Raw genomic sequence first — 16219 nt, forward strand, 5'->3', positions numbered from 1 at the left:
TGGCAACTGACGAGTCTACACAATCATCTGCGCAACACCCTGACCACCGAGGGTCTTGCTGCCGACAAAGGCCTGGCCCTTGATACCGGCAAGCAGGTAGCAAAGAGCAGTCAGTAGCAGGAAGACAGCAGCGGCAATCAAGCTGCTTGCACCGCTGACATTGCTAATGAACTGCAGAGCAGACATGACGCCGTAGGCGGCTGCGCGCATATAATTGGTCGAGATCTTGCGAATCGTCTCATCGAACTTGCCGGAGGTTGGGCAGATTCGGAGAAGAAGAGGGACCTCGATGAAAAGAATGACAAAGGCCGATGCGCTGTGTATGGTTAATATCGATGCTTCATCATGACATGGGTGATTCCTACATAGCAAAGGCGCAGAAGATAATGCGAACTACATTAAACGAAAAGATGTTGGCGATTCCAACAGCCAGACAGATGATCATGGAAAGAATTCCAAGCCTATGCACAAGTAGTGTCAGTCGGTTGTTACATCGTAAATGATTCGGTATGGGCCATGTCGCAAAGTGGCTTAACAGGTCAATAGCTATGATTGAAGCTGTATACAGCCGAGGATCGTTAGCCTACCATTGTCCGTAGATGCCTACACGAATATTAGTATCTCCCACAAAGCGCAGTCAATCGAGAGCGACATACTGAAGTTTCGCGTTTGGAACTCCTCCTTGAGCGTCATCTTGCCAGCTTACGTCGAGCTTTCGTATTCGGGCTTGGAGCAGCCGAGGAAGAAAGTGGCTGATGTTTTCTAAGAGACCAATTCGAGATCGTAAATTGATTGCAGTAAAGCGTAACGAGAAAAGTCGATTGTTGCGACGGCGATGGAGACTTAGTCGAGAGGTGGAGAGTTTGAATTGTTGTGACGACGGGGATGCGAAGTTTGAAATGATGAACGTAGCCTCTTCGTCAGGTGTAGGTAGGTATGGTATGGTTGCTGAGGTAGTCCCCAATTTTGATTGAGGCTGGTGCAGGGTCAAAGGGCTTGGCTCCAAGTCTCGATACGGACGGGCGAGTTAATGGAAGGGCAGGCGAGTGGATGCTCCACGGGGCATTGGCTGTTTTGTGTTTGTAGGGGAACGGGTCCTGTAACGAGGATGGATGGTGCACTGTTGATAGTGGATAGTGGAGGTCGAGTTGGTGAACATGAGACAAAGGGTTTTGGTTTCGGGTCTCTGGGTCTGCTGAGACGCAACCAAGAGGCTTTTGTAGTCCTTGTTTCTTTTCTTTTCTGTTCTGTTCTGACTTTGTGCTGTCTTGCTTAACATGTATTCACTTTCTGTTTAGGCAACTCTATTCTCTGCACAGCCAAGTGACGTACGTTGACCACGCGGCATCGCCAAGCCTCGCCCAGAGTGAAGCGGAGTTGGTTCTCAAATGGAGTCTTTTACAGAGACAATTGCCAAGTTTATGAACGACTAAGCTCAGTCGGCCAGTGGATGCTTCGGAGCTCCACGGATTCGTATTCGAAGACATCAGCTTGGAGGTGAGGGTATACTGAGATCCAGGCACCCTTCAAAAGCCGTTTTTTAAGCCCACGAATCAACACTCAAGGTTCATGTATAGGTATTGTGCTTGTTATAACATCACAAACTTCTCGAACTATAAAGTCCAAAATGACAGCTGGTCTTTAAAGTCTGGAGTATGGTCGATTCATGGCTACCTACCACAAGACTGACTTCATGCTCTGAATATTATCCCTTGGTTTACTTTCATAATTAGCGTTCTACAGAAATATATTGACCAGCTACGGATGTGTGACAATCGATCAACTTCATTCATGTTACACGAATAAGCGAATTCGTCATCTAGACCTACCCCAATCGAGATCTTCTCACAGGAATAGCCTCAATTCAGTCCTGCCAACAACACCCAACTAAACGTTCCATGGCCTGCACGATCGTTGGGTACCTTATTCTTACCACGTGTTGAGGTGGAGTGTTTCCTCCCGTAGAAGATCCGGGGACCTGCCAAAGTTACCTATAAATACAAGCTCTACACCATTACATCATCTTTAACACGCATCAATTCTGTCTTTGTAGCTTATCAAGCAACACTCATTGGTCTCTAGCCCATGATCTGACTGTGAAACTCAAGCAAACAACCCGCGAACGACCAATTGCACAAACTGCCTCATTGCAAGTTCCCTGCTATTAATACCTCCTACATTCCGGAAAGGCAGTCCAGTGGATGAAGCCTCACGAAAAATGACTTACACCGTTCTGTCAAACGACCAGGTTAACTCCATCCTGGAAGGTCTTACTGTTGACGAGCTTGACGAGTTCCGCCATGTTCTGGCTTCATCCCTACACGAATTCTCTACCGGAGTGCCGGCTCTTGAGGAAGCCTTTCAGCAGCCAGAACGCATTTCAACACTACATCCAGAGACCATGGCTAGGACGCTCTATATGCCCTCATGTGCTCCGTGTGGAATGGGCTGCAAAGGTGAGACTTCATCTTACAGTATAGACGAATCAATCTAACCAATAAGTAATTTCCTTGACGAGTACGGAAGCATCCCAGGATTCCAGGGTTACACAGATCAGTCCTACTGGTGTTCTCAACCTGTTCCGGCCAGATGGATCACCACTTGGAATCGTCAATGCAACAGCTCTCACAGCATTCAGAACAGCCCTGGCATCTACCTGTTTGTTGGAGCGCCGCAATCATGTCAAGACCTTGACAGTATTTGGCAGCGGTCTTCAGGCTTACTGGCATATCCGGCTTGCCCTGATGATCCGCGGCAGTACTATTAAACACGTTCATGTTATAAACCATAGGTGGAGCGATAAAGCGACCGGCATTCTGAAGAGATTCGCCAGTATCCCTCCTGAGATTAAGAGACGAGAAGGTTGGTCGGACACCAAGTTCGGTCTCCTGATCCCCGCGTTCCACGAGTATCGACGCCTCATAAAAGATCAGATAAGGGATGCAGATGTGATCTACTGCTGCACAGCCTCGCAAAAAGACCTCTTTGATGGATCTATCTTAACGTCTCATGAGGGCCGCAAGAAAGGAAGACTAATCATTGCTGTCGGAAGTTATACACCAGAAATGCGGGAGCTTCCAAATGACCTTATCCAGCTAGCAGTAAAGAGGGAGGACAAGCCTCATCGACATTTCCACAAGCATGCAGTCGAAGGCGGAGTCATCGTCGTTGATAATATCAGAGGCGTGCTCAAAGAAGCAGGCGAGATTATTGCTGCCAATATTGGGCCCCATCAACTTGTAGAGTATGTGCTTATCCATCCTCTCTAAACAGTCACTGACATCAATGGCAGGCTGGGGGAACTTGTGATGCTCCATCGTTTAGCTATAGAGGAGTCCGACGGATTCTCCAGCAGTCAGGCATCTTTCTCTTCTGACATGGATAAATTGGATATCCATGGTAGGATGAGCTCCATGTCCACGGTCTATGGCAGCGGAAGCAATGCCAGTGACCCCCCGACCAGCCCTACAGGTTCAGTAGATTCAGAAGGGCGCAGATCAAGCTCCTTTTTCCATTCAAGAAAGAACTCCAGTACCTCTCTGGACAAAGAAAAGAGAAAATCAGAGGACCATCTCTGTCGTTGGTTGAGGGACGGGACTGTAGTATACAAGAGTGTCGGGCTTGGACTGATGGATCTCGTGGTGGGAACACATCTCATTGAGGTTGCAAATGAGAAGAATGTGGGAACTCGTATAGAAGGATTCTAGAAAAGATAAATCGAAATAAATACTAAATGCTCTTAATACATGCTGTGAATATTTGTACACAAACTCTACTCGGCGACCCAGATGGCGGCCATACCCATACCAGTTCCTACACACATAGATGTTGCGCCAACCTTTTGGCCTGTTCGCTTCAACTCATATAGAAGAGTAGAGACCTGTCGGGCACCAGTGCAGCCTAGGGGATGGCCAAAGGCAATAGCACCTCCCTTGGGGTTGATCTTTTCTTGGGGAATACCCAGCTCGTTGGCACACCACAAACACTGACTGGCAAAAGCCTCGTTGATCTCCCAGATATCGACATCATCCTTGGAGATACCGGCAAGGTCGAGAGCCTTGGGGATAGCCTTCCAGGGGCCCTGTCCCATAAGAAGGGGCTTGACACCGACAATCGAGGCGCAAACGTACTTGCCGAGGATTTTCTGTCCAAGCTTCTCGGCAGTAGATCGCTTCATGAGGAGGACAGCGGCAGCACCGTCAGAAATCTGACTGGCGTTACCAGCATGGATAGAGCCGTCCTTGGCAAAAGCAGGGCGGATCTTGCCCAGAGACTCAGCAGTGATGCCATCACGGACACCATCATCCTTGGAGACGGTAATCTCCTTGGTGTTACCCTCCTTGTCCTCGAACTTGACCTTGAGGGGAGCAATCTCCTCATCAAAGAGTCCTGCTTTTTGGGCCTTGACGGCCTTCTGGTATGATGAGGCAGCGAAGGCGTCCTGTGCAGCTCGGGTGACGTTGAGATCCTTGGCCATCTGCTCAGAGAGGACACCCATGGGCACCTTACAGTTGGCAGCCTCGGGGTGGTTCTCAAAGGCCTCTGAGAATTCGGAGACAGCGCCAGGGCCATAGTTCAGGGACATGCTCTCAACGCCAGCACCGATACCAATATCGATCATGCCAGTCTTGATCTGGTTGGCGACATCGACGGTAGCCTGGAGACCAGAAGAGCACTGTCTGTTGAGGGTTCGGACGGCGATAGATTCAGGGAAACCGGCGACCAAGCTGGCAGCTCGCATCTCAGTTGCGCCGCCACCGGGGGCGAGAACAGTTCCAACGCAGAGATCCTCGACGAGAGCAGGGTTGATCTTTGAGCGGTCGAGGATGGCCTTGAGAACACCAGCCATGAGATCAGCAGCGGGGGTGTCCTTGAAACCACCGCGGCCTCCCTTGGTGAATGCGCTTCGGCAGGCAGCGGTGACAACGATCTATGTATGATCAGTAAACTGTATCGGCGCATACGGACGGCAATGCTTGGCAACATACATCGTCAGGGTTCTTCTGGAGGATCTTCTCGCGACCGCCAGCGGTCGGGTTGCCAGAGATCTGGCCTCCAATCTGAATGATTCTGTCGGTGACTGGAAAGACAGTTAGTTCGAGTTTGCGATGATCGCAGTGCGACAAGAAGACATACCACCCATTTTTGCTATGATGTAAGGATAGATAAAAGTGTTTGAGGTGAGGGAGAGATCTGAGTAGGTAGTACTGGGGTATAATGCGCAAAACAGAGGACAGAAGTTTGATTGAGGCGGAGAAAAAGTATAAGAGAGGAAGGATTATTATACAGAGAGAAACCTTGCTAGACCTCGGATGTTGTGCAGGAGTAGAAGTAGGCTCGGGCTTGGTCAGCTTTGTCACAGGAGAAGATGGTAAAGAATGGCCGAAGATGGAGACCAGCTAAGAACGGACTTCAAACCGTGAGACCGACCGACCGAGGCATCTCGTCGCCCCAGTCTTGGCGTTGCTAGCGCCTCTTTTTAGTGTCCGATCACATGTTATTTCCCCAGCTTTCAGCGCGGGGGAACTTCTCCAACTGCTTTCACTCTTGCGTCACGCGGTGGCTAGTAAAGTAAGAAATACTCCAAAAAATGACGATTTGATCTGAGTCTGATAAGCACGTGGTCCCCCAATTATCACAAGGAAATAACCGACTCGTTGAAGATTGGCGGACTTGATTCGTGACACCGCCGTTCCCGAACTGGGTATCTATGTAAGAAAACATAATAAGAATTTTAATACAAGACCAACGCCATTCTTCACCAAGGAAAGTAAACAAACAACAAACAAAGATGATCAACAGGAAATCCCCTAGTCGCGGATTGTTATTTCATACAAGTGTCAAAAGAAGAGGAAAGGCCACCGCAGTCCGAAACAGCCGGACTCCAGGCGGCGCTCGGGTCCTCTTCTTGATATGACTGAGATGCTATCGACAGAGCATCCCAATCCCAAGGTGAACTTGAGTCTTCACAAGAACCTGAGTCGCCCACGGAATTTGGTACCGAAAGTGAAGTATCGAACGATGTATCTATCCTGATAGAAGGTATCGACGGTACCGTAAGGGCCCGATTGCGGCCAGTGGTATATTGTTGTGATACTGGAGGTGTAAGCACATACGGTCCGAGGATATCCTGAGGTTGCTGCATATAAGGAGGGCTGATGCCAGTCCATGATAGATATTGGCTTGGAGGTGCAGATCGAGACAACTGTTCTATCTTTGGGTTAGCTACATTCTGACATGAGCTAATCAGTACGACATTCTACCTACCAGTTTCATCAACTAGATGCAGAGCCTTGAGTGCATCGATGCCAAGCTCAACACTGACCCGTTGGTCTGGAAGCTTGCCAAGCCGAATTGACAGTTGCTTTTGAACACTGCCAATTGTTTCCACGTCAATTACATCCAGTTCGCACCAGTGTCGGGCGTCTTTCCAGCGAGGCTTGGGCACTGGATGTATCTTGACGCCCCAGTTGCGAGCAAAGTCGTTATCGACGACACTCGAATCTCGAGTGAGATAGCACTTGGCAATACACGGTACTTCGGTGGTCTGGGTTTTGAGAGTAACTCGGATCATCTGTTCATGTTTGACTCGTGCTGACTGAGTTCTTAGGGGCTGTGCTGGCATCTGCCAGTTGGGGCCTGATAGCGGAGAAATAGGAGACTGGCCTTGGCTTGGAGGCTCCTCGTCTGTGAAAACGGCGGACTCGTCCACGGATAATCGAGGGAATGGCGAAGAGTCCTGGGAGCCAAGAGGTGGAAATGTTATGCAAGTTTCGGGTTGATTCGTCTGGGTTTGAAAGCCCAGAGGATCAAAGTACCTGTCACTTCTGGCCCGCCGTCGGAATGACTCAACAGTGTGAGAAGTAGTCGACGAACTACTTCGACGCCTTGATCGATCCTTGGAGATGGGACTGAGTGTAGAGGGCGACCGCGAGCGAGGGGAAGCTTGTCTGATGGCTTCTTCCACGCTGAGTTTCAGGCGACCAGGCCTACCAGCCAGAGCTGGGTTTCTTTGTCTGCTCGGCGGAGTCATTGGCAAATGTTAGATGGTAGACGAAATGGATGTAAGGCAGAGAATAGTGCCTGGAAAAGAGTAAATATCGTTTAAAAAAACAGGGACCTCGATTCTTAAACAGGAACTAGACACAATGAAGAATGGAGCTGCGGGGGTATGAAATTCAAGCTGATATATGCAACAAGTATATGAGGCTTGATGTCTGAGTGAAATCACCTCTGCTAGGTTTTCCTCGACATCGTGGACAGGCAGCGCAGCAAAAGTGCAGATGTCTGTGGCCAGCCATTGGATTAGACCCTGTAGCAGCACGCTTCTTTATTCCGAGGCATACTGGTCCAATTGTCTGCCTCGATCCTCTTTTCCATCAAACACCCAAAGAATAAGCGTTTTGAGTGGTCTCTGGTGCTTGTCGCTGTGCACAGCCTCGCTTTACCGACATATCGAAGGCGGGCTGTGCTGCTAACGGTGAAATAAAGAGCCGCCTCTGTGCGTTGTGCGACCGAGACTGGCCATGCATGGTTGAAAGCGAGGAACTGCATCTTATCACCTCTGATGAGGCGCGGATGCGAGTTTGAATCACAGTTACATTCCACTTCTGTAACTGTCATCGCCTTGTCACAATCGTGGGCCTTTTCAACCTCAATATGAAAGGCAACCGGATATGGTGTTGTCAGTGCTGCGCCTCAAAGGAGCATAAGTCACCGGGCGTCGGGCTCTGACAGAAACAATATTCAAAATGACCAGTTTCATAGTAAATGATTACGAAGTGGCATGCCTCATGGAATAACACATTCGCCTTGTCATCGTAATGTATTACGACTCCGAAAGCTGAATGCCGCCCATTTCCGAGTTACCTCAATGCGGCCAGGACATAAAAATGACCATCTATGCACTCAACAGGTATCAATGAACACTCAGATTCAATATTCACCGGAAGTTATTACAGTCAGTATATTGTTGCCATGAATATACCCGCTATTTCTGACTTGCGCCATAGGCCTCCTGAAAGCTGGTTTCACAGAATTACTGTTAATCGCATTACAAGTCTTCCAGGTATAAACTTGACTCAAGTCAGGAACACAATTAGATTGGTCGATTTGATGGCCCCCAAAATTGCTATCAAAGCCTTGTTCGTGCGCTGTCCGGTAGATAGGACGGATGTCGAAGAAAACAATGGACAGAGTTGCTATAATGCATTGGTCAAGGTATGAATGCTTCTTCAAATACCCGTCACACGACTTTGAACTAATGTCTTTTAAGGTGCTCATGCCTGGCCAGCTCTATGCCGGAAAAGGAAATAATTATAGTACAGTCCGTTATGCGGAAGCATCCACGAGAGGGAAATCTCATAAGAGACAGCTGAAGGATCCCCAGCGGAAGTCCGTCTATCAAGGTCAAGTGTCTCGAGTCTCCGCAGCATCATTTACTATATCCTGTGCTGAAGAGGGATTGAAAAATTCGACATATACATCCCCAGGACACAATGGAACCCAAGAAAAAGGATCTTTAGTCAAGGATGAGATGACCGACACTCGCACAGAAAGGAATACATACGTTCAAAGAAGACTTGATGGAAAGACTGAAACTTCGCTAGTAGATGGCTTGGAGGAAAGAATACGTTCTCTGGATGTTACCTTTGAGGACCAACCCGTGGAAGCCGATATCGAAGAAGCATATATACAGGGAGAAGCCTTGACACCACCCGAAATCAAGTTCTCCGAAGACGGTGACATGGACGATGATTACTGGACTTGGGACCAGAGATCTCAAAGATTCCGACACTGGGATGCGGAACGTGGAGAATGGTTATACTTTCCTGAGAGATTTGATTGAAACGATTTGATAAATCTTAAGCGGGTTGGGATGTGCAACAGCCAACTTTCAGCTGAAGGAGAACTCTAAGACCAGTCACTGTAGAATCCGTTCGTTGTTTAATGTTTTCATGTTTCAATTTCAGCTAAGTACCACACTTCACACTCTGCGCCATATGCTCCTCATTCATACCAATGCCGCTCGTAATCTCATCATTCGTCTCTCCAGATACCTTATACTTCGAATCAAGCCTTGCTTTCGGGCTTATCCTTGACAGTCTTATCGTCGGGTGAAAAGCTTAGGCTGACGCTGTTCACGCAGTGACGCTCATCAGTGGGCGTGTCAAAGCCCTCGCCCTTGAACACATGTCCTAGGTGACCGCCGCAGTTGGCACATACAATCTCCGTTCGTGCCATACCGAAAGCGCGATCTTCGTGACGGACAACGGCACCAGGGATGCTGTCAAAGTAGGCTGGCCAGCCGCAACCGGAGCTGAACTTGTGGCTCGCCTTATAAAGCGGAGCGTCACAACCAGCGCAGGTATAGACACCCTGCTCAGGATAGTGCTTGTCAAACTTTCCAGAGCCAGGAGGTTCGGTACCCTTCTCACGCAGGATACGGAATTGCTCTGCGAATGTTAGTTACTGCGCAGAAGAGATGCTAGCAGTGCAAGAACATACCCTTGTTGAGGACAGCCCGCCACTCGTCGTTTGAACGTTGATCAGGGTACGACATATTGGAAGAGTTCTTGGATGAAGTGCCAAATAAAGCGCCCAGCAGAGGAATACCAGACATAGATCGCAGGGGAATAGGTCGAAAGGCCAGGTGTGAAGGCAGAGGAGGTCTCACGCGGGTGATGTTTGAGAAAGTGTAGAAGAGTGTTGACAGTAATGGAGAGAAGCGCATTGAGAAGGGAGTTGTATATGATTATTTATATTTGATTGAAGATGAGTTATCATACATGACCTTGAAGAGAGACGTTATAAGTCCCGGATCTTAGTGGCAACCAGTTGACAAATCATGGATTGCGAACTGTGGAATCATTTGCATCATCGAATTATTGCTGCTAAGCCTACCACAGCCACATCTTGATTATTCCGCTTTACGCTCTTTGTGGCCCAACGGCTCGAGTATTGCGCCTGAATACGCTGGTGCAATTCCAAATCCGGTAATTTGATGATTCAACTTTAAGAGAAGATTACTCTAAAAGCTTAAAAAAGTCTTATTTTCTTCGACTACGATAAGACTTCGGTTTCAGCCCCCATGTTTCGCATCTTACCAAAATGGTTGAAGTCCCCAAGGTTGGTAACTGCATTTCAAAATGTGAGACAGATAAATTCACCTGCGAAGATAAGCTGTGAGTCTGAGTTTCTTTGAGACAATAGGCAGGCTAAGATAATTAATTAAAATGCAAATTTGGTCGACTCGACTCTACTAATATTCACAAAAGAAATGGATACTAGTTATTGATACAAGCCCGATGAAAGGAAGCCTACCTCAAGCTTCGATCATCCAGTGGCTGGTGCAGTCTTGTAACCCCCCGCCAATTCCAGGGGTCAGGTACCTACCGCGCAGTGTCCAGACCCGCCCCGCCCATGCATTAATTCCGCTGGGCAGCTAAAGGGAACATCACCGACCACCTTGGCACCTCCCTATCAACATTCATCCAATTCTAGGCACACCCTTTTCGAACAGGTTGCCACTTTGCAACAACGCTCGTTCAGAGTGACGCTTCGAATCTCTTTACCTCGACTCCCACCACAACTCATAACGAACTTGCTCTGATTTTCATCAATCAGCATCACCATGTCCAGGAGAGCCCCGAACCCCGCTGCTGAGCGGGCGGCGCAAAACCAAGCTACCATCAAGAGTCTCCTCAAGTTGGAGGCCAATAAGGTCTGCTCTGATTGTAAACGAAACAAGCGTATGTGTTAGACTACGAGCTTGCTAGCACATCCATCTGACCATTTTAGATCCTCGATGGGCCAGCTGGAACCTTGGTGTCTTCATCTGTATCCGATGTTCGGGCATCCATCGTGGCATGGGCACCCACATCAGCCGAGTCAAGTCCGTCGACCTCGATTCTTGGACCGACGAACAACTCCAAAGCGTTTTGAGCTGGGGAAATGCTCGCGCCAATAAATACTGGGAGGCCAAGCTTGCGCCAGGTCATGCTCCCTCTGAAGCCAAGATCGAGAACTTTATCCGAACAAAGTACGAACTCAAGCGATGGGTTATGGACGGCCCCATGCCCGATCCTGCTACTCTAGATGCTGATGGCGACGACGATGTACCCCTTAGCATTGTAAAGGAGAAGCAAGTCATAGAGCGCAAGGAGTCCATCAGAAAGGCGTCCCTAGGCAACTCACAAGCACCGAAATCTATCCCTGCACCTCAGGGAGATCTTATCGGCGGAGACCCTGTCCCTGTGCGATCAAGCAGCGCTGCTCCTCATGCGGCGAAGGTGGCTCCTAAGGCAGAGCCTGCTCCTCCGAGGGCAACAAGCACAAAGGACTCACTACTTGGACTCGACTTCTTTGGCGAGCCCGCGGCTCCTCCTCGACCGGCCAGCACAACCGGTACCGCTCCGAGCGGCCAGTCTCGTCCCGATTTGAAACAATCTATCCTATCTTTATATGCTACTGCGCCTAAACCTCAACCTCCTACTCAACCTCAGCAACAGTCATCTGCGGGGGGCTTTGGTGGTCTTGCCTCTCCGACTTTCAGCCACCAGTCTCAAGGCTCTGTTGGTCGCTTCAACGACGCCTTTGGTGGTCTCAGCATCTCGAATCCCCCTAAGCCCGCCGCTCCCGACCCTTTTGCCAGCCTCAGCTCTGCCAGTCGTACAACATCAAGCAGCGATGCCTTTGGTGGCCTAGGAGGAGGTAGCTTCTTCAACAACAACAAACCCTCCCAACCCGCTGCCCCTACCCACCAGCAGCAGTCTTCCAACTTCTCGAACTTCGGTGGCTTTTCCTCCCCACCGCCGGCTGCTTCTGCTGCTCCTGTCCCGCCCAAGCCCGCTCAATCCTCCGCTATGGGTGACCTCTTTGATCTTTCTGCACCCGTGACCACATCGCCTCCTCCACCACAACCCGCAGTTGCTTCTACCAACTCCGTCTTCAACCTCTCTTCTCCCCAAAGCCCTCCTGCCGCCGCGCCAACCAGTACGACGACAACTGCTAACGCAGCCGGTTCTATGGGTGGTTTCTCTGGTGCTGATGTTTGGGGCGGAAGTGATTGGGGAGCCCCTGCAGCTCCTGCACCAGCTCCCATCCAGAAAGCCCCTGAACCAACAAAACCCGCGGCGAGCGATTTTGGTTGGGGCAACACGGGAGGAGCCTTTGCCAACACACCCATCGTCCCTGGGGCATCAGGAGGCTTCAACCCTATTGCATCGCCCAAGGTATCGGCGGATGAGGAGTTCGGAGGATGGACAAGCAGTGGACCTGCTGCTGGTGGCAGTGGTGGCCAAACCAAGCCAAGCGGTGGCTTTGGCGGAGATGAAGACTTGTTCTCCAACGTGTGGCAGTAGGCAGTGAGTTTTGGAAACATCTAGATGACTTTTGGGGCGGAGGTTTCTATAAAACAGTTGCAGGCATGATTGGCGTTTGCATGTTAGGAGTCAAGTAGATGCGAAACAGGATGACTTAAAAAATTGTACGACCATTATGACATTGGTTCGTGTGAGAAGCAATGTGAGTGTATTCAAATAACGCCGGCCCAACGCTGCGAAAACAGTAAAAATCCTGAGGCACGACTCCTTAGCCTTTTAGCCGTGGACACTTGGATGCCCTTGATCATCTGTGTGTACCACCTGGTAAATGTTCGTCTTCCCTTCACGACGGATGCCATGTCCAGCTTATATCTGTATCAAGGGTCTTAGAACAACAGTTTAGCCCCGTAGAATAACACCAAGAAAACGCCAATAACGATTCCCGAAAGTTTGAGAATAGCGACACGGTTGCCTGATGCAGCCATGCGAGTTAAGCGGCCAGCAGAGCCCTTCATCTGTGTGGTCATGGAGGAGAAAGTATCGGACTGGTTGAGGTTAGTAGGCTATATATAAACTGTCGCTTTCGAAGGGGGTAGACAGACGGTGTTGTCGATGACATCCTGAGCTCGGGCATTATCGTAAATGTCGACTGTCACACCGCGAAGGGCGGAGACCTTTGCAGAGAGCTCATCCAGGCGCGCATTGTTCTGGCGCTCTCGTTCGTAGGCTTCGGACATGATGAGGTTTGGCGGAAGTTAGGGATGGGTTGTCGGCACAGTCTGGCTTTCGATGGGAACAGATTATTGGGTGCGTGTTTGTCGTCGCTTTGCAGAAGACAAGATGTCCTCGTCGTTGTAAAATGAATCCTCGAAATGTCAAGTGCCAAGTTATGAAAGGGGTTCGAGTTCTAACACGAAACCGATAGCCATGACGACCTCCTCGGTCGGCCCCAAAGTCCGCCACGGCCACCTCACGCGGGCGCGCTGGACATTCAGCGGTACGTACTCTAATGCCGACACCGCCACACTTCAGCTAATAGCCACACCTCCATGCACCCAGAAACTGGAGATTTCTCCATGCACCCAAGGAAAGCTGTAAATGTACTATACCCTGGCGCCTAAGGCGGGGCAACACGTTACAGACAAGGCCAGATAAAAGAAAATGGTTGGGTAGTCGTAAAAGGCTCCAAGTTCAGTGGATTCGTTGTTAATCACGCTCTCACATTGACTTGGATTGCTGCGCCACAGGACATGGAAGCTCCCCATTACGAGGTGCCGTGAATCTGCATTGCCCAACGTCTGCACCTAATAGTGTAGACTTAAGACCACTACTTTCCTTTCTTTGTAGCTTTGTCGATCCTACAAGTCCTTGTACAATATCGCCGCAGAATATTCTACACTCGTTTGCTTACGTCCACTCCTTGGCATATACCATCGAGGCGCAGCAGTAACTCGTCTGGTGACGACGCAACCCGGACAAGCTGGGTTACTATACCTATCATATCAACCCCACCCATCGCCCTTGTACTGAGAGCTTCTTGGCTCCTCCAACAACAGTTTTCGACTTGCGCGAAGACAACTTTCGATCCCTGTTCCTAATTGTGCATTGCATCTCTTGAGCTTTGGTTGAGTGTATCACGATGGGCCTCAACAATCCCCTCCCGTCGTCTATGGCGTGTAAGTTGAACCACCAAATTCCGCACTCATGATCGCGCATCATGGGCTCCTCCACCCCTCAACGAAGCGATCAGCTCAAGTGCGAGACATGGCTAACACAACTCCCCAATAGCGGAATGTAAGAAGTGCGGCAAGATCCTGACTTCTTTCATCAACCCTCGCCAGTCTTTCGGTCCCGACAAGGTCATTCCTCCGTCCATCCTGGCCAATGCTAAAGGCCTTGCCATCATCACTGTTCTCAAGGCCGGCTTCCTCGGCTCAGGCCGTTTTGGCAGCGGCCTCGTCGTCGCCCGACTTCCTGAGGGTGGTTGGAGCGCTCCGAGCGCTATTGCGACCGCCGGAGCCGGCTTCGGTGGTCAAGTTGGTTTCGAATTGACCGATTTTGTCTTTATTCTGAACGATTCGAGCGCCGTCCGGTCCTTTGCCCAAGCTGGCTCTTTGACACTAGGTGGCAATGTCTCCTTGGCAGCTGGACCCGTTGGTCGCAATGCCGAAGCAGCCGGCGCTGCATCGCTGAAAGGTGTCGCCGGTATCTTCAGTTACTCCAAGACCAAGGGTCTCTTTGCTGGTGTTTCCCTTGAGGGATCTGCCATTATTGAGCGCCGTGATGCTAATGAGAAGATGTATGGCCAGCGCTTCACAGCGCAGCAGCTCCTTACCGGTTCTGTGAGGCCACCTCCTCAAGCTGCCCCTCTCATGAATATTCTCAACTCGCGCGTTTTCAATGGTATGAGAGGCGGTGGTGACGACGCCATGTACAACGACATTCCTGTATACGACGATCAGCACGACGACGTTGTGTGGAACGGTCGCCGAGGATCCGCGATGGGCGAGGGCGTTCAGCGCGATCGTACAGGCTCAGGCTCATACGATGATAGCTTCGGACGACCCAGCCGTTCGAATACATGGCAGGACGATGTATACGACAGACCAGGCGGTTTTGGCGGGCCCACACGTTCTAGCACATTTGCTTCTGGTGGTGGAGCGAACAACGACTACGTTTATAGTGACAATCCCACGGGAGGTTCGGGAGGGTTCGGCGCCGAGAAGAAGGCTGGCCCTGGACGGCCAGCGGCTCCCAAGCCCAACTTTGGCGCCAAGCAAGCAATGCTTAAGAAGAACGAGGCAGTTGCTGTGTACAACTTTGACGCGGATCAACCAGGTGATCTGGGTTTCAAGAAGGGCGATGTCATCACCGTCTTAAAGCGAACCGAGAGTGATAACGACTGGTGGTATGTATTCAACGCGAATTGCTTAAACACCGCCGCAATAACTAACAGCGTCTAGGACCGGACAAATTGGCACAAGAACGGGCATCTTCCCCAGTAACTATGTCAAGATGAAGGAGTAACGGTTGTTATCTTTTGTATCGATTTAAATACCCTTTAGGCACGTTTCGGATGGATACCTTATGAATACGACGACTTTTTTTTGTCTTACGTCTACCTTGGAAAATGGCGGCTGTAAAAGACTGTACAGTTTTACACATCATATGTCCTCCACAAGCTTTTGAATCATAAAAAACCACAAATTTGTAGCAGATGGAATTTTTGTCATACCCGAGGTTTTACTAAACGGTGTATTGGCTTATGGACCCTAGCCATTACATGGGAGGCGTCTTGGCTAGTAGATATCTAAGCTCATGGTGTCTCCATCAGATCTATCAAACCGACACATCGAACATTCCCAACTCGAGCTTTAGGAACCTAACATAGATACGGCTTTGGAATAGCTGTTCTCATAGTTGAAAAGCAATAAGGCTCAGTAGGCGCACATGACGGCTCGGCACCATAACAGAAACCGTATGAAGACTTGCCACATCAGAAATTACTGTAGTAAAAGTATTCACGGCTCCATATAGATGTAGAGATAGTGAAATTATGCACGTTATAGCTGACCGTTCACACGCAATCTAGTTAACTCTATCATGGCTAGTTGGGGATGAGTGGTACCCCTCAAAATACATTGAGAAGTTTGTACATGCCAGGCTCAATATCAACGACAAACGGCATCCCAAGTCTGGGATCACAATGAATACGTTCTCTTGACCAGTGGCTTTCTCACTTCAGGCAGATTCCTAGTCCTTATTACGTCCAAGCAATGATTTCGTCGCCGAGGGGCATCAAAACTTGAGCCTTTGCCGGGCATTTGCAACAGAGCTTACACAAGGCCCTAGAAAGAAATACTTGGAATTTATCTAGTGCCATGTATTAGTCAACC

The 16219-nt window shown here is 49.7% G+C and overlaps 9 protein-coding genes; 4 read left to right on the forward strand and 5 right to left on the reverse strand.

Moving 5' to 3' along the window:
* Positions 1 to 15: 15 nt before the first annotated feature.
* FFUJ_04372 (putative protein TVP18) lies at positions 16 to 693 on the reverse strand (the record flags this gene model as incomplete). XM_023572350.1 has 4 exons in its annotated part: positions 16 to 316; positions 366 to 461; positions 588 to 603; positions 657 to 693. The coding sequence occupies 4 exons, from the start codon at positions 691 to 693 to the stop codon at positions 16 to 18; spliced, it is 450 nt and encodes a 149-aa protein (XP_023426489.1).
* Positions 694 to 2218: 1525 nt separating this feature from the next.
* FFUJ_04371 (uncharacterized protein) lies at positions 2219 to 3707 on the forward strand (the record flags this gene model as incomplete). XM_023572351.1 has 3 exons in its annotated part: positions 2219 to 2456; positions 2503 to 3244; positions 3293 to 3707. 3 exons carry the CDS (start codon positions 2219 to 2221, stop codon positions 3705 to 3707), a joined length of 1395 nt encoding a protein of 464 aa, XP_023426490.1.
* A 65-nt stretch (positions 3708 to 3772) lies between these two features.
* On the reverse strand, positions 3773 to 5143 carry FFUJ_04370 (probable Acetyl-CoA acyltransferase; the record flags this gene model as incomplete). XM_023572353.1 has 3 exons in its annotated part: positions 3773 to 4930; positions 4989 to 5080; positions 5137 to 5143. The coding sequence occupies 3 exons, from the start codon at positions 5141 to 5143 to the stop codon at positions 3773 to 3775; spliced, it is 1257 nt and encodes a 418-aa protein (XP_023427215.1).
* A 681-nt stretch (positions 5144 to 5824) lies between these two features.
* Positions 5825 to 7033, reverse strand: FFUJ_04369 (uncharacterized protein; the record flags this gene model as incomplete). XM_023572354.1 has 2 exons in its annotated part: positions 5825 to 6225; positions 6268 to 7033. The coding sequence occupies 2 exons, from the start codon at positions 7031 to 7033 to the stop codon at positions 5825 to 5827; spliced, it is 1167 nt and encodes a 388-aa protein (XP_023426491.1).
* A 1082-nt stretch (positions 7034 to 8115) lies between these two features.
* FFUJ_04368 (uncharacterized protein) lies at positions 8116 to 8848 on the forward strand (the record flags this gene model as incomplete). XM_023572355.1 has 2 exons in its annotated part: positions 8116 to 8220; positions 8276 to 8848. The coding sequence occupies 2 exons, from the start codon at positions 8116 to 8118 to the stop codon at positions 8846 to 8848; spliced, it is 678 nt and encodes a 225-aa protein (XP_023426492.1).
* A 224-nt stretch (positions 8849 to 9072) lies between these two features.
* On the reverse strand, positions 9073 to 9733 carry FFUJ_04367 (related to M.capricolum transcription repressor; the record flags this gene model as incomplete). XM_023572356.1 has 2 exons in its annotated part: positions 9073 to 9455; positions 9508 to 9733. The coding sequence occupies 2 exons, from the start codon at positions 9731 to 9733 to the stop codon at positions 9073 to 9075; spliced, it is 609 nt and encodes a 202-aa protein (XP_023426493.1).
* Positions 9734 to 10633: 900 nt separating this feature from the next.
* FFUJ_04366 (related to zinc finger protein Gcs1p) lies at positions 10634 to 12362 on the forward strand (the record flags this gene model as incomplete). XM_023572357.1 has 2 exons in its annotated part: positions 10634 to 10751; positions 10801 to 12362. The coding sequence occupies 2 exons, from the start codon at positions 10634 to 10636 to the stop codon at positions 12360 to 12362; spliced, it is 1680 nt and encodes a 559-aa protein (XP_023426494.1).
* Positions 12363 to 12709: 347 nt separating this feature from the next.
* Positions 12710 to 13060, reverse strand: FFUJ_04365 (related to SFT1-SNARE-like protein; the record flags this gene model as incomplete). XM_023572358.1 has 2 exons in its annotated part: positions 12710 to 12868; positions 12926 to 13060. 2 exons carry the CDS (start codon positions 13058 to 13060, stop codon positions 12710 to 12712), a joined length of 294 nt encoding a protein of 97 aa, XP_023426495.1.
* A 902-nt stretch (positions 13061 to 13962) lies between these two features.
* FFUJ_04364 (probable YSC84 Protein involved in the organization of actin cytoskeleton) lies at positions 13963 to 15350 on the forward strand (the record flags this gene model as incomplete). XM_023572359.1 has 3 exons in its annotated part: positions 13963 to 13999; positions 14112 to 15231; positions 15287 to 15350. 3 exons carry the CDS (start codon positions 13963 to 13965, stop codon positions 15348 to 15350), a joined length of 1221 nt encoding a protein of 406 aa, XP_023426496.1.
* Positions 15351 to 16219: the final 869 nt, after the last annotated feature.

Source organism: Fusarium fujikuroi, chromosome FFUJ_chr02, assembly GCF_900079805.1.
Source record: "Fusarium fujikuroi IMI 58289 draft genome, chromosome FFUJ_chr02".
NCBI lineage: Eukaryota > Fungi > Ascomycota > Sordariomycetes > Hypocreales > Nectriaceae > Fusarium > Fusarium fujikuroi.